The sequence below is a fragment of the Cydia amplana genome, chromosome Z, assembly GCF_948474715.1.
Source record: "Cydia amplana chromosome Z, ilCydAmpl1.1, whole genome shotgun sequence".
Lineage (NCBI taxonomy): Eukaryota > Metazoa > Arthropoda > Insecta > Lepidoptera > Tortricidae > Cydia > Cydia amplana.
Window position 1 is genome coordinate 29,872,354 of NC_086096.1, and position 14,606 is coordinate 29,886,959.

The following is a 14,606-nucleotide window of genomic DNA, read 5'->3' on the forward strand; positions in this document are numbered from 1 at the left end:
TACTACGACATCCATGTTTAGCCGTATTATTTAGTATGGAGACGGCCGCTATATGACGGCACCGCTATCCTAGGAAAACCGATCTTTACCGATAAAATGGGATGCGGACACTGCGGACGCAAGAATACCAATTTGTGACGCTAGTATTTTCGTTTTGGAGCATTTTTTTTAACTTAGAGGGCTCAAATATCACCATAAATCTTAAATTGGTGATTAAATTGGAGATTGACGCCAATTATTTTTCTGATCAAATCGGTCGATTTGCCCAGCCCGTCTGGATACATCTTAAACCATCGACAAAATCGGGAAATGGTAACATGAATATTACCAGCCTTTGCAGCCTTTGATGTCTAGATTGTCTAGTCTGTGTCACCAGTGAAACGTAGATTGGGCTGGGGCTAATTTTTATTACTATCTACTTGATATACTGCTTTGTAGAAAATACAGATCATTGCAGCTTCGGCACATTATTAGCTATCAAAAAATATACCTATTCAAGCGTCTTAAGTAGTGACCAGAGAAGAGAGGCAATGGATAAAAGGAAACTATCAACAGCCGGAGACAGTCTCTACCAAATACTTGAAGTGCCCAAAACTGCTACAGCCGATGATGTCAAGAAAAGTTACCGAAAATTGGCGTTAAAATATCACCCTGATAAAAATCCCAATAATCCAGATGCTTCGGAAAAGTTTAAAGAAGTAAACCGCGCACATACTATATTGAGCGATGCGACGAAGAGAAACATTTATGACAATTACGGCTCACTCGGGCTGTATATTGCGGAACAGTTCGGCGAAGAGAACGTGAATGCGTATTTCGTGGTTACGAGCACCTGGTGCAAGGCGCTGTTCATCGTGTGTGGTATTCTGACGGGCTGCTACTTCTGCTGCTGCCTGTGCTGTTGCTGCAACTGCTGCTGCGGGAAGTGCAAGCCGCGCCCGCCAGAGGAGTCGGGCGACTACCACACGCTGGAGCGCGACGACTCGGACGGCTTGGCGGCCGTGACCGTGCAGCCCGGCGGCGAGGGCCGCCCGTCCGGCAAGCAGGCGCCGCCGATCGCCATGCCTGCGCCTCCCGACGCCGGCTCGTCCGAGCCGGTGCCTGCTTCCTATGGCGCCTCGGAAAATACTGGCCTGAACACAGGTGGGGTCAATTATGGAATTTCACATTAACATACTTAAATGAAACATATTCATCTCAATATTGTTTCCATTTTGTCACTGCAATGATCTCTCCATTCCTTGCTGCCACCACTACTTTATAGTTAATGTTGTTGGTTGTAATGTTTATGATTGAGCTTTTTACAATGCTTACAGAATACAAAAAGTTGTCAGTACAATCAATCCAACCATCTAGCAAAACATTAAAATGTAAAGTTAGAATTCACTTCCTTCCTCCTTACATTTGCTCATTATATGCATTGAATTGACCATTAGTAAAATAGTTCATAAAATTCGTTACAGGTTAATGATAGTTTAAGCACTTGCTCTCAGGCCAAGAGTACTCTGTTATTTTTGTCAGTGTTCAGGGATGATAGACATCATATTACATTAAACATTTACATTATTTTATTCACAAATTTTTGGTGATATAATGAGGCAATCCTTTATTAGTGGCTTTTAAATTATTACAATTGTCATATTTTCGTTCTAAATGCAGCACTGCATGGAGAATAAAACTTTAGTAAGTACTTACTATAGTGCAGAACTAAATTAGTTGACCATATGATTTAAATTAAAGACTCATTTGTGCATAAGTCAGCCAATTTACAACACTATTAGTTAGTTTAATAATATTTCAATTTTCAACTATGCACTGATTGCCAAATAAAACAGACTTATGTCAGTTAGATCCTCGGACAACTAAGGGCTACCACACTAGCGGCTTTCGAGCGTCGGCTTTTAGTCAGCGCTATGGAATATGGTGTTGCCGCACAGTTGCACCAACATTTTGTCGAGCAGCAGCCATAGAATTGACTAGATGCCAATGCTCGGGAGACGTTAGTGAGTTGTGGCCCTAAGCTGCAGTTTGTATAGTTTTACTTATCCTACCTGGATACAACTGCTTAATTATGTCTGTGCTGTTTCATCCTTGGTCGCAAAAGTTATAAGATGGTTAATGGATAGATGGTAACTGGGTCACTATGATGCAGTAGCAGGTCCGCTCCAGCCTGGCTGATGTGAATTATATGATACTGCAATTTGTTGTTTGGCCAATTGCTCCTATAAAATATGGGTTGCAGTCCCAAGAGACAAAAATATACTTGGTGATTTTAAATATAAGGATTTAGATTCATATCCTTATACTCACTAAACTGAATCTATGTCATCTTATTAACTATTTAGTTTTTGAGGTATTTATGTAATATTTTTAAATATTGACCTGACATTTTCTCCCATTGCTACTTCTATTTGCTACTTCATTAGAGACGTGGCAGATATTTTTCTTCGGTTCGGTTTATCAAACTTTATCTTTGGAAATGGAATCTGTTCAATGTTTGTGGTCAGAATAAAAGTGCTTAAGCTTTTGCCTTGATAATGCAACTATAAAATCCCTATTGCCCAGCCTAAACATGGTATATGTTTGCTTCTCATATCTGCACCAAATATATGCTCCAGGCTTCAGTTTAAACACTACAAATTAGAATTGTGATTTATAGCTATTCTTGAGTTTTTAATGCCTTAAGGCTCAATAGCATTCAACAACGGGAAGGTCTTTGTGTTGTGAAGACTCGTGTGGCTATATGCCTCAACTCAAGCCTTTAAAACAACCAAACCACACTGCTGCAAATAAGTATGTATGTATTTGTACAGTGTACATTGGCTGCTCCTGGTTATAAATGGTTGTATAAAAAAGACATTTGAGTTCTAATTACATTTAACATATCCATTTCATTCTGGGATGGTGTTGCAAGACCCCATGTTAAGTATGCTTAATTACGAGTTACACTAATTGCCGCAGCGAATACGGCTATACTCTACTATGCTATTTCTGAGGTAAATTTTCGGGTAATCCCAAATCACGCCGGTAATACCGTATCGTCCGAAAACCACCCATTATGTATCATGCTAGGGGTTATTTTCTGAATTAACGGACGGAAGTGATTCGGAATTACGCAAATACACCTAAATATATAGATCTGCCCTGTTCTGCAGACTCATAACCTTCTATTCCTCACCAAGTCATGTTATTGAAGAAAAAAATATTATATAGCGAATATATTTAGCTAAACAGAGTCAATTCAATGACCATGTGATTCAGGTTTGTAAAAGGTGGCAAAATACACATATATTGCAACATTATGTTTGTGCTCTACATACATATAATTAAAAATAACAACAATATGAGGAAAACGAACTATACAACCTTCAACAACTCATTTATTACATATTAGTGTCTGAGTTGGATTATGTGAATTTTAAAGTCATAAAAGCCAGATGTCCTTATACTTGGGTCTCTATATAATAAGGTTAGATGTATTTTTTCCATACTTAATTATTAATTATATATTATAAATGAGGTTAATTACGTAATTTAGTGAGGCCTTAATAGTACATTACGATACAAGTGCGAAAAAAAGTGCGAATAAATTTATACCTTGCCGTAAAATTTCTGCTGACACGTACCCAGCTTGGTTTTCGTTGCCACTAAAAAAAGCTATTAAAGAAAAACATAAATACTTTCGTAAATATAAAATCTATAAAAATATATCCGACTTAACTTCTTTTAACTTGTTAAAAAATAGGGTACGGCGTCTTGAGCAGGAATGCTTCGATTCGTACATTAACCGGATGGAAAACAACATAGCTAAAAATCCTAAGCAATTCTGGTCGTTTATTAAGTCGCGGACCGGCACTCATGGTATACCCAGTACTCTAAAATATGGCGATAAGTTGGTAAATACTGGTACTGACATATGTAATGCGTTTTCGGATTATTTTCTAGCCAGTTTCTCTGCATCGAGTGGTAGAAATCCAGATGCCATTTCCAGTCAATCTGACGATCCCTCTACCGGGTTGTTTAGCATCGAAGTAAAGCCGGATGAGCTAATTAACATTTTGTTAAAGCTTGATCCTTCTAAGTCTGCTGGTCCTGATGATTTACCTGCCCAGTTCCTAATCAATTGCGCTACTAGTTTGGTGATACCCATTACACTTCTATTTCGACGCTCCTTTTCGGAATGCACTGTACCATCACTATGGAAACGCGCCTATATTACTCCAGTCCACAAAAAGGGACCTAAAACAGAAATAATAAATTATCGGCCTATTTCAAAATTATGTATTTTGTCCAAAGTTATGGAAAAATTAGTTTTTAATCAAGTTTACAATGCTTTTAAGAACTCATTTAGCCCAAACCAGCATGGCTTCCTTCAACGCCGATCCACAGTATCCAATCTTATTATGTTAAATGATTATGTGACTCAGGCGATGGATAGCGGGTACCAGGTAGACGTAATTTATACGGATTATAGTAAGGCATTTGATAGAATCGATCACGCAATATTATTATCGAAGTTGAGTAGCATGGGTATCAGTGGGGACCTGCTCAGGTGGTTTAAATCCTATATAGACAATAGATCTCAGGCTGTTGTCGTGAACAACTACATATCTGGCTGGGTAACAGTGCCAAGTGGTGTCCCGCAGGGATCTTTACTGGGACCATTGTTATTTAACATATTTGTAAACGACATAGACAAATGTATCGTTCACTCTGACTTACTATGTTTTGCCGACGATATGAAAATCTTCCGAAGATTAAAGTCTGTTGAAGACTCTCGTCTGATCCAATCTGATCTCACGCGGCTGGATGAATATTGTCAAGTAAACAAGTTAGATCTGAATCCATCTAAATGTTATTCAATCACGTTCTCACGTCAACGTAAACTGATTTCTACCACTTATATGATTAAGGGCCAACTCTTGAATAAAATTAATTCTACTAGGGATTTGGGTGTTATACATGATACTAAACTTCTGTTTGATATACATATCGATAGCATTATAAGAAATGCCTTGAAAACCTTAGGGTTTATTCTTCGTAACTCTGTTTATTTTACTCAAGCAAAGACGCTTAAAATTCTGTACTGCTCATTAGTCAGGAGTAGACTTGAATACGCGTCTCAAATTTGGAATCCATGTTATGCCACTTATATTGATAGGATTGAAAGAATCCAGAAAAAATTCCTGAAACACCTAAGCTTTAAGCTGAAGCAGCCCTATGCCTCCTCTAATTACCTAAACATATGCAGGAAGCACCATCTTATTCCACTAAATAAACGGCGAGAGATTGCCGACATTGCCTATATCCTAAGCATCACCAGTGGGTGTATTGATTGCCCTGAACTGCTATTTAAACTTTCATTTAATACGCCCGCCCGATCTAAACGTTACGCTCCCCCCATTTCGCTCAAACGCACTTCATCCAATTACAGACAAAATAGTTTTTTGTGTCGTGCTAGTCGAAATTTAAATATTCTATCCAGAAATTTGGACATTGATGTATTTAATTGTTCCATTCCTTCGGTGAAGCGAAAATTAGCGAATCTATTTTTTAATCCACTTTGATCCCGATTGTTTTGTTTTCATAAGTAATAAGTTTGCGATTTGTCCGAGTGCTTAAGTATTTACGTGCCCTGTATTTTTACTGTCAGTATTGTTAACAGTTCTATATCCTTGATAATGATAAGTTCTGAGTTGCATACAATTATTATTGTTCTTTTGGAAAATATTGTTTTTTTCTTTTTTTTGAAATGTATAATACGTGATAGCATTGTGTGAAATTGCGCGCAAAGTTTGATATATTGTTTATTCCATTTCTATCTGTGAGTACCTGTAATTGGCTTTGTATTGTTACCTAAATCTGTATAATGTTTTTGTAGCTGTTGGTACTCCTGAAAAATAAAAATAAAAAAATAAAAATAAAATAAAAATAAAATATGAAAATTGCAACGAGTGGCGATAAATTAAAACACGAACGAAGAGTGTTTTAAATCGACACGAGTTTTGAATTACCTATTTGCACATGTATCGTACAACGTTATACAGTACATATTATGGCCCTTTAAATTTTCGACAGTCACCTAATGTGCTAATTATCGCACTAGTGCGGTAAAGTAGCACCATATGTACTGTAAAAATATTTACTTGATTGATGACTTTGACATATAGTTTATTTATGGTAATTTATTCATTTTGTGATTAGAGAATTTGCACTACATATACATATACATACATAATAGGTACTTGCTCATCTAATCTAAGGTTTAAGAATAGACGAAGTGTAGTCTATGCCATACAAACTGTAAAGACATTTAATTTTTCTTACAAAACATAACTCTGCAACTATTACAATAGGCTTGTGTGAATTAAGACGAAAAGGCACCTTCGTTGTTCCTCTCTGATTATTAGCATTATAGAAAATATTTTGACACAATTCATTGTATATTAATCATAGCTACGCCTCACATCATGCGCCTTCGTTTTATTATTTTTTTATTATTAACACCTTATAAGAGTAGGGAGCGTTTGAAAATTTGTATGGATTTATTTTTTCGCCCCTATAACCCTAATTCCTAAAGAAAATTAAAAAAGACAACCGTAGGCACATACCTATGATTAATATACAACGAATTGTGTAAAAATATTTTCCATTGTGTCAATATCCAGGGAGGAAAATGGGTACTACGTTCGTATGGAGGAGCGATCGTCCACTATATCCTCTTAAGTAGATAGTTAGCTAGATAAATACGAGATTCTAAGATCAATTGGCTGAGGAAAAAAAAGTAAGGCGAGATGAACATTAGGGGAACTACTGACAAGCCTCCCCGTATAGCCGCGAATTGAGGATTGTAAAAGGTTGTGCGATTCTAGAGTTGCGTATGTCTTTTGCCTACGCGATTGTAATCCCGCAAAATTGAAGGCGAGGGTTTTATTTAGAACTAGCGACCCGCCTCGGCTTCGCACCGGTTAACAAATTATACATAAACCTTCCTCTTGAATCACTCTATGTATTTAAAAAACCGCATCAAAATCCGTTGCGTAGTTTTAAAGATCTAAGCATACATAGGGACAGACAGACAACGGGAAGCGACTTTGTTTTATACTATGTAGTGATTGCTACGTGTTCATATGCAATAGTAATATTAGTAGTGGTAGTGATTGTGTTTCAAGGTATGACACCTTTTACCCGAGTTAAACACTCTACTTTTCACTTCGAATAAAATACATGTGTTTTTTTCTTAAACATTATCGAAAAACATGAAAAAAATCGTGCCGACGTGTAAAGTAAAATGCTCTAGTGCAGAAACGTATTACTTTCTGCACACCTAGTAGAACAACAATGACCCTCTTTCAGCATGAGAAATAAAATAAAAATATGCTATATTTCGTCAGCTAACATTAACAACCGAAACTCACTAATTACTAAAAAATAATTAAACAAAAATTAACCTTATTTTGGTACTGTTCACTTTGTCTATGTACTTGTATTTAGTGAGTTTTGGTTATCACCTGACGATTTGAGACCTTTCATGTCATGTATGTCCCTCGGTACCCGTTATATAATAGGGTGTATTTAGCTCATTAGAAGAAATATTCTAAACTTACCTTTATTTTTACAAGCTTTTATAACTTTCAATGTCTGTTCGGGTCAAATCTTGCAAGCTAAATTAGACTCACTTCCTATTATTCAATTAAGCTGAAACTTTACATGCATATGTAAGTTGGGTGACAATGCAATATTATGGTACAGTTAAAGAATTTAATTTCCTACCCATTTTTAACTTTGTCACAGTGACAATTAGTATCAGGTAAAGCAAGCTACGAAATGGGTTGGAAATTAAATTAACATCGAGCTGATATGATGATGGATACAGGAGGTGGCCATAGAAACTCTGTTACTAATTGTGTTTGGGTTTTTTAGAATTGTCTCAATGAGTATTGAAAGCCTGTTGAAAGAAAAGTACAGGCAGCGATAAATGCTTGTATCAATAATGAAATGTTTGTCAAATAACTTTTTACTATTAACCTCACTTTGTTTACATCGTATTTATTTGGTTAAGAAAAAATACACCAAAATAAATGAAACTCGTATATTTTTAAACACCATATCAATGAAATATATTCCGATCCGGCTCCGATCTTGCCGCGCTGGGTCGCTTGTTTCACACCCGTTACGCTCCCACTTTGCGATATAAATCCCTCGCCTTAATGGCTTTTGAAAACTAGCATTTTAATATTTTTAGGAAAATATGTCTAAATCACAAGAAACTAATTGTATTAATTATTATTTGTTGTTGGTGTTCAAGAAGTTCTAGTTCTGGACCTGTTCCTATTTCTAAAAAAAAAAAAAAAAAAGACAAATTAGGAGTTTTCAATTGAATAAGATGTATTAAAATGTAGGTATTACATTTGTTTGTAATTGATTACAATCTTAAGTGTTATGGCATTTGTGTACCTACATATTTTCAAAAATATGATGTAATCTAACTGCCTAAGTATGTTTCGTAAGAATTGTTCGCTTATTAAAGCCCTTTCAGCTATTAACATTTCAATACCGTAATTAAATAAAAATAAAAACTATATTTCTCTTAATTTATATAAAAAACAGTTTGTCGTTTGCTTGGAAATAGTGCAGAAAGTAAATAGATAGGTATATTTTACAATAAAATTAATTTATTCAACAGAAAGAAATGAATGAATGGTACAAAACCACATGTGCCTAAATGTATAGGTACCCAACCCGCGCTAGAATTTCGTGCACTGGTACTTGGTGCACGTGACGTGACATAAGTACAGTCTACAAAATATTAGGTCAACAATTAATAATTCTAATCACTACATTTTAACGTAATATTTTATAAGTCTCTCTCCAACGCTTCATGGGCATCCACCAGGGCTCGGAACCGGTATTGAAATACCTGTTAATATCGTTCCCAAACCGTTATAATCATTTAATCTGGTCCCAAAATTTCACGACAATCGGTGGAGAATTGCGACCTGTAGAGGAGAACATCCGGACATACGAAAGCAAATTGCCCGAGTCATAACGTAGACCTTCGCTATGCTTCGGTCAATTATCTCGCTTCGATATTTTCAATTTAACCAGTTCATTTCGTTACACAAAAACGAAACGAATTTAGCATAAACCAGAGGGTCTACCGCGAACCACGTTAGACGTGTTGCCTCTCCGTCGCACTTGTAAATTCGTACGTAAGTGTGACAGGGAGGTAACACGTCGAACGTGGTTCGCGGTAGGCCCTCAGTATTTAAATAAAACAGTTTAACCTTTAACCGGTAACGGAATGACCGGAACCGGTTTTTTTTAAATAAAACTGTTTCCGAGCCCTATGTGCCTCATCTTTTAAAATTATACCACACATATTTGTTAAATGTAGGTATCTACATAGCTACGACTGTTGACTCATCTACGTCATTATGTTTTATCTTATCCGGTTAGCATAACTCATCGGTGATCCATATTTCTTTTATCAAACAGGTATTCAAGCTTGTCTGATATCTATGCTATGCCTACCATAAGGTATAAACCTTAACCCTTAACACATGTTTTGTTAAACTATTTGCCAGTAGTATTTGTGACCCCTCCACTTATAATAATATGGTTATGTGACCTTGTGAGTGTGAGTAGTACAAATTATTCTAGAATGATTCATAATTCATAGTAATACCTATATAATCTTACATTATATTAAAAGCCTACAGGGATCGTCTAGCCAAAGTCCCTCATCATAAGGTATTGCTAACACAGTCACACTTCGTCTTTAACATATTGAAAGTTATGCCTACTATATCAGACTGAAAAAAAATTAGCGTTTCTTAGTAATTTTGTTTTCTCTAGTTTAACCAAATTTTCTCTTTAATTTACTGATATGAAATGGAATTAATTGTTTCTGACACGAGTATCTAATGTTCTGATTATGGATTATTTAAGTATGTAAGTATGTAAACTTATATTCGATTCTTCCTTCGGGCGCAATCTTAGACTAGACATACATGACGAGGGTTATGAAGTGGTCGTTTCTCCCGGCATAATATGTGTGCCTGAAATGTTATTAATCTCTATAGCTAAAATAAATGTATTAATTAGTCGTTCATTATACGTTTCCAACTTCGCTATACTAACTCCTAAACGACTAATTACACATAGGGTTGCCAGATCGAAAGGTGCTATTATCGGGAAAAAAAAATATTTTTTTCGGGATTCTGGGCCTTAAGTCGGGAAAAAAAAAACATCGCACCCTCACCGCAAGGTCCCACGCCACCACGCGCGCACGCTGACGCGCTCGACGCGGGCACAGAATAAGTAATAGTATTACGCGGGTCGCTCGCTCGCTCGACGACAGTTCGAAACTTAAAATTAATGTTTTATAACGTGAAGCTGTTTTTCGGGACAATTTTCACTTCGTCGGGAATCGGGAACACATGCTAAAAATCGGCAGAATCCCGCCAAATCCCGACCATCTGGCAACCCTAATTACACACGAAAACACTATTCAAAATAAAAAAAATATTCTGCAATATCTCAAGGATTCTTTCATTAAAGATAATTCGAACTGCATGGTAGAATAAAATGAAATCATTTAATAAATATGGCTCTGTTGTATTTAAATACACATTCGTTGATTTGAATAAATTCTATCGTATAATTTTAATAGTTTTACACAGTGTTTTACATGACTTATATGGACGTGGGACATAACGCATAGGCGACGGATCGGCTCATTCGAGCAACGATTTTACCGATCTGGGGGCGGATTTTTGAATATCGATCGCTCGATTTTGTCACTCGAAAATCGGTGGAAAACGGCGAAATGCTAATTTTTGAAATACTAGCAATAGAAATTGGGAATGTAGTGGTATTGACCTTTCGTTTTCAATTCTTTTAGTAGAATTTAAATGCCTAGTAGAGGAGATATTATAGGACGAAATACACGAAATCGAGCAGTCGAAATTCAAAAATCCGTCCCTTGTAGTATCTGTACGTACTTGACTTGCGTACCAGTGGCATGGCGCCAGATATACCCGACATGGGTAAGCCGAACTAAGAGCTAAGCGTATTTTTTAAAGTACCTATTGTAAGTACTTAAAAAATAAATATTTTAAAGTACTTTGATAGATGTCCAAAAATGCACTAATTAATCTTAAAACGGATAGGGTAGCTGTTTAGAAATCGGTTGAAAGTGGAGTCCAGACGGGACAATTTGTCGCCAATCTGATTAAAATGTCCGATCAAATCGGGCCGTGCGGACGCAAACGCCATTTGGCTCGATGATTTCGATCGCCGATTATGAACAATATTACCGATAAAATGGAGGCGCGGACGCAAGAATAGGTACTAAATGGTGATGTGACTTTAGTACTCGCGTTCGGGGCATTTTTTTAATTTAGTGCTCCTAAATATCACCATAAAACTAAAATTGGGGGTCAAATTGGAGATTCATGACGCTAATTTCTTCTCTAAATCGGTCGATTTGATCGTCCCGTCTGGACTCCACTTAATAACCGTCGCGCTACTGTACGGATTTACGGACGTACATAATTCAAATCCATTAGAAGTCGTAACATTACTTTTCTTCGTGTTATTTTACATACTAAGAATGAAATCAATAGGAAAGTTGGTGGATGATGGTATTTATAATATTTTTTGTGCAAAAAGTGTTTGTAGATAAAGTAGGGTTTTATGTATGTAGTTTTTATTTTATTTATCTCGGCTGGTTTTTCGCGCTGGTGCTATTCTTTTAAAGATTCACACATTCAACGCGGGGGTGTAATTTGCATCCTCAGCATTGAATATGTTAGTCTTGACTGAATGAACGCGTGTCATTATTATTGCTGAACTAGGTTGATACAGGTTAGCCATAAAAACAAACAGCTGTTAGTGTAAATTGTCGTTATGCTTGTTTCCTATTTTAATTACCGGCTTACAAATGGCAACTGGTGTCTATGTTAAGAGCAACTATTAATTCTCTTCGATATTAGTATAACAGTTTGTACATTGTAATTGACCAAACTAAACTTATGATGTAATTAATAGAAATGTCAACTTGGTTGACTATTATAGTTCGTTTTTTTAGCATTAGAAAGAACTTGAAAGAAGGTAAGCGATCTTGACATGTCTTTTAATTGAAAAACGCTTTTTAAAAATCAGTAACTATTACTTATGAAAGCAGAAGGATATAAATGATCGTATTAGATTCATAATTGTTACATATTTGCCGTAACTTATTTTTAAAATGTGTTTTTCAATTAAAAGACACATCAAGATTGTTTACCTTATTTCTAATGCTAAAAAAAACGAACTACATATAAAGCTAGGAGATGGCATAGTGATATATTGTGTCAGTTTAGTTTCGTGTATTTATTAGTGAGTCTGGGACAGCACGGAATTGCAGCTTCAGAATAATAGTGTATTTTAATTTATTATGTATTCACGTATAATTAAGATTAATCCTAGTTTAATAAGACGTTAGCTTTATTATTCAGAGCGAAACGAGATTGTTGATCACTGTGTTATGTATTATAGTTATAAGGTAAGAATAACGACCTATATCGATATTTTTATTCACAATCGCTTAAACGTAATATCCACATTCACGTTTCTATAAACCTAATACACTGTTATGACGTTAAAATCTCTTTAAATATAAATAGTCCAATTGTATTAATTTTGTGTGAAGTTGAATGTTAATCCCGGTGCGGCGCGCTCGCCGTGGCCGGCGCACGAGCTCCCGTGCGACGCCGCCACTCGAGCCGCGGCTCCGCTGAGTTAGCTTATTAGATGGTATTCCAAAACAATTAGGTACCTACCTAAACAATTGTTCGGAATTACGACTGAGAATATACGACGTAGTTGCGTTGGGCTGGCGCACGAAGCGCGTGTAGGGCTCCTGCGCCTGCTGATAATATTTAAAGTATTTAACATTGTACTAGTCAACGACTATATTAAATAGAAGGTACCTAATAAGGTTTCTTATAATGTAATTAACGTACTTTGATTCAAATAAATTACTGCATTATGGAATAATCTCTCTCATTTAATAATATCAAGTATCCCGTACTTATTTAGAGCTGTTTGAGTTGGAGAAAGTGACAGAACCAGCATGCAATATGCAATGCAGCTATTTTTGCGATGTCATAACTATATAAGGCGATCGGCCGAATCACTAAATTTTGAGTCCACAATGCTACTTATTATAAAAGTAAGCTACGACAGATTTTGACACTTTTTCGAATAAAAAAACATAGTTTGGTCGTCAAGTCTCCCACAGTGTCCTTTTATATATTTATCCTCGTTATGTAATCGTAACCGTGTATATTTTTCTTATTTTCAGGAAGCAGTATTCCAAAGTACACGTGAAGTAACTATTCTCGGCTAGTCTAACGTATATTTAAGTGTAATGAAGAAATAAATTAACCATGACTGCGCACTGTTGCTGATAAAATTCGAGCCTTTTATTATTAACTGTAAGTTATATTTTTAATTTTGTATAATTATTTTTTTACAATATTATTCTGATATTACTTTTCTGTCTGTAGCTAAGCTATATGTGACGATGTTGCACACATCATACTTATTTTGTATTTTTCTGTGGTACCAGAGAGAAGAGAGTTAGTGGTAACTTGAGACAAGGGAAAAATCGTGCCGCGAAAAGAACTGTTCTACATATAAACAAGTGAGCAGAAAGATTTTCGAGTCATCATCTCTAGATCTAGTCAGATTGCTATTATTTTCCGGTACAGTATTTTCCAATCTTTCTTTGAACAAATCTTATTAAAACAGTAACAGTGATACCTAAGCTAAGCAAGCGAGATACGTGCTATTATCACGCATATGACAGGCAAGTTTAACTGCGTATTAGCTCGACTCAAAATATTGGTTCCACTTATTGTAATATGTACCTATATTAATTATTTGAAATGAATGAGCTTTATTTTTAAATATTTACTGTATACCTACGTATGTTCTAATTCTAAGGCGCGTCTCCCGTTGATGCCGGGTGCTACATAAAGCGTCCGATTTTCTAGAAATGTTTCTGTATTCCCGGTCTATGTGACGCTGTACGTAGCGGAGACTAAGCCCTCTAGATAATTCAACCACCGAAAATAGATAATCCTTGCATACATGTTTAAATTGTTTTATTCTTCAAAGTTACGTCAATAAAGTATTATCCTAAGACTTATTGTTAATTATTATCTCGCCGTTGCTATGATTCTAATTTTTTTAACGGTTATACCTAACTGGGCCAATTTTTCGAACTCTATTAGTCTAATATTATTAGCGTGTTGTCATTGCAAACCATACGATTTGACAGTTTGTGGGCTAATAATATAAGTCTAATACCGTGCCATTCTTTTCTGAGGGAAGAGTATTATACAGGGTTATTCGTCTGGGTCGTGATCTAAAACCACTTTTTCACACTCTATAAATTATCCACATTATTATAGGGTAGTATTTGATTAAAATATAATTTAATTTTTCTTATTTTTCAAGTAAAATTAATGATATGCTAAGTATGTAATCATGGTCAACCGATAGCTTTTGATATACGGTGTAGGGAATAAGCGACAAGACGTCACATTGAGTAG

General features: G+C 35.9%; 1 protein-coding gene across 1 annotated transcript; it reads left to right on the top strand.

Annotated features, from left to right (window-relative positions):
• The first annotated feature begins 339 nt into the window (after positions 1-339).
• LOC134661509 (dnaJ homolog subfamily C member 5) lies at positions 340-13,462 on the top strand. Its single transcript, XM_063517627.1, has 2 exons — positions 340-1,143; positions 13,352-13,462. Exons 1-2 carry the CDS (start codon positions 531-533, stop codon positions 13,375-13,377), a joined length of 639 nt encoding a protein of 212 aa, XP_063373697.1. The 5' UTR covers positions 340-530; the 3' UTR covers positions 13,378-13,462.
• Positions 13,463-14,606: the final 1,144 nt, after the last annotated feature.

Bases quoted from the DNA above. Each gene is read 5' to 3' on its own strand.
- LOC134661509 (XM_063517627.1), top strand. From the start codon at position 531: ATGGATAAAAGGAAACTATCAACAGCCGGAGACAGTCTCTACCAAATA. The intron at 1,144-13,351 runs GTGGGGTCAATT...TCTTATTTTCAG, and splicing joins AAATACTGGCCTGAACACAG to GAAGCAGTATTCCAAAGTAC.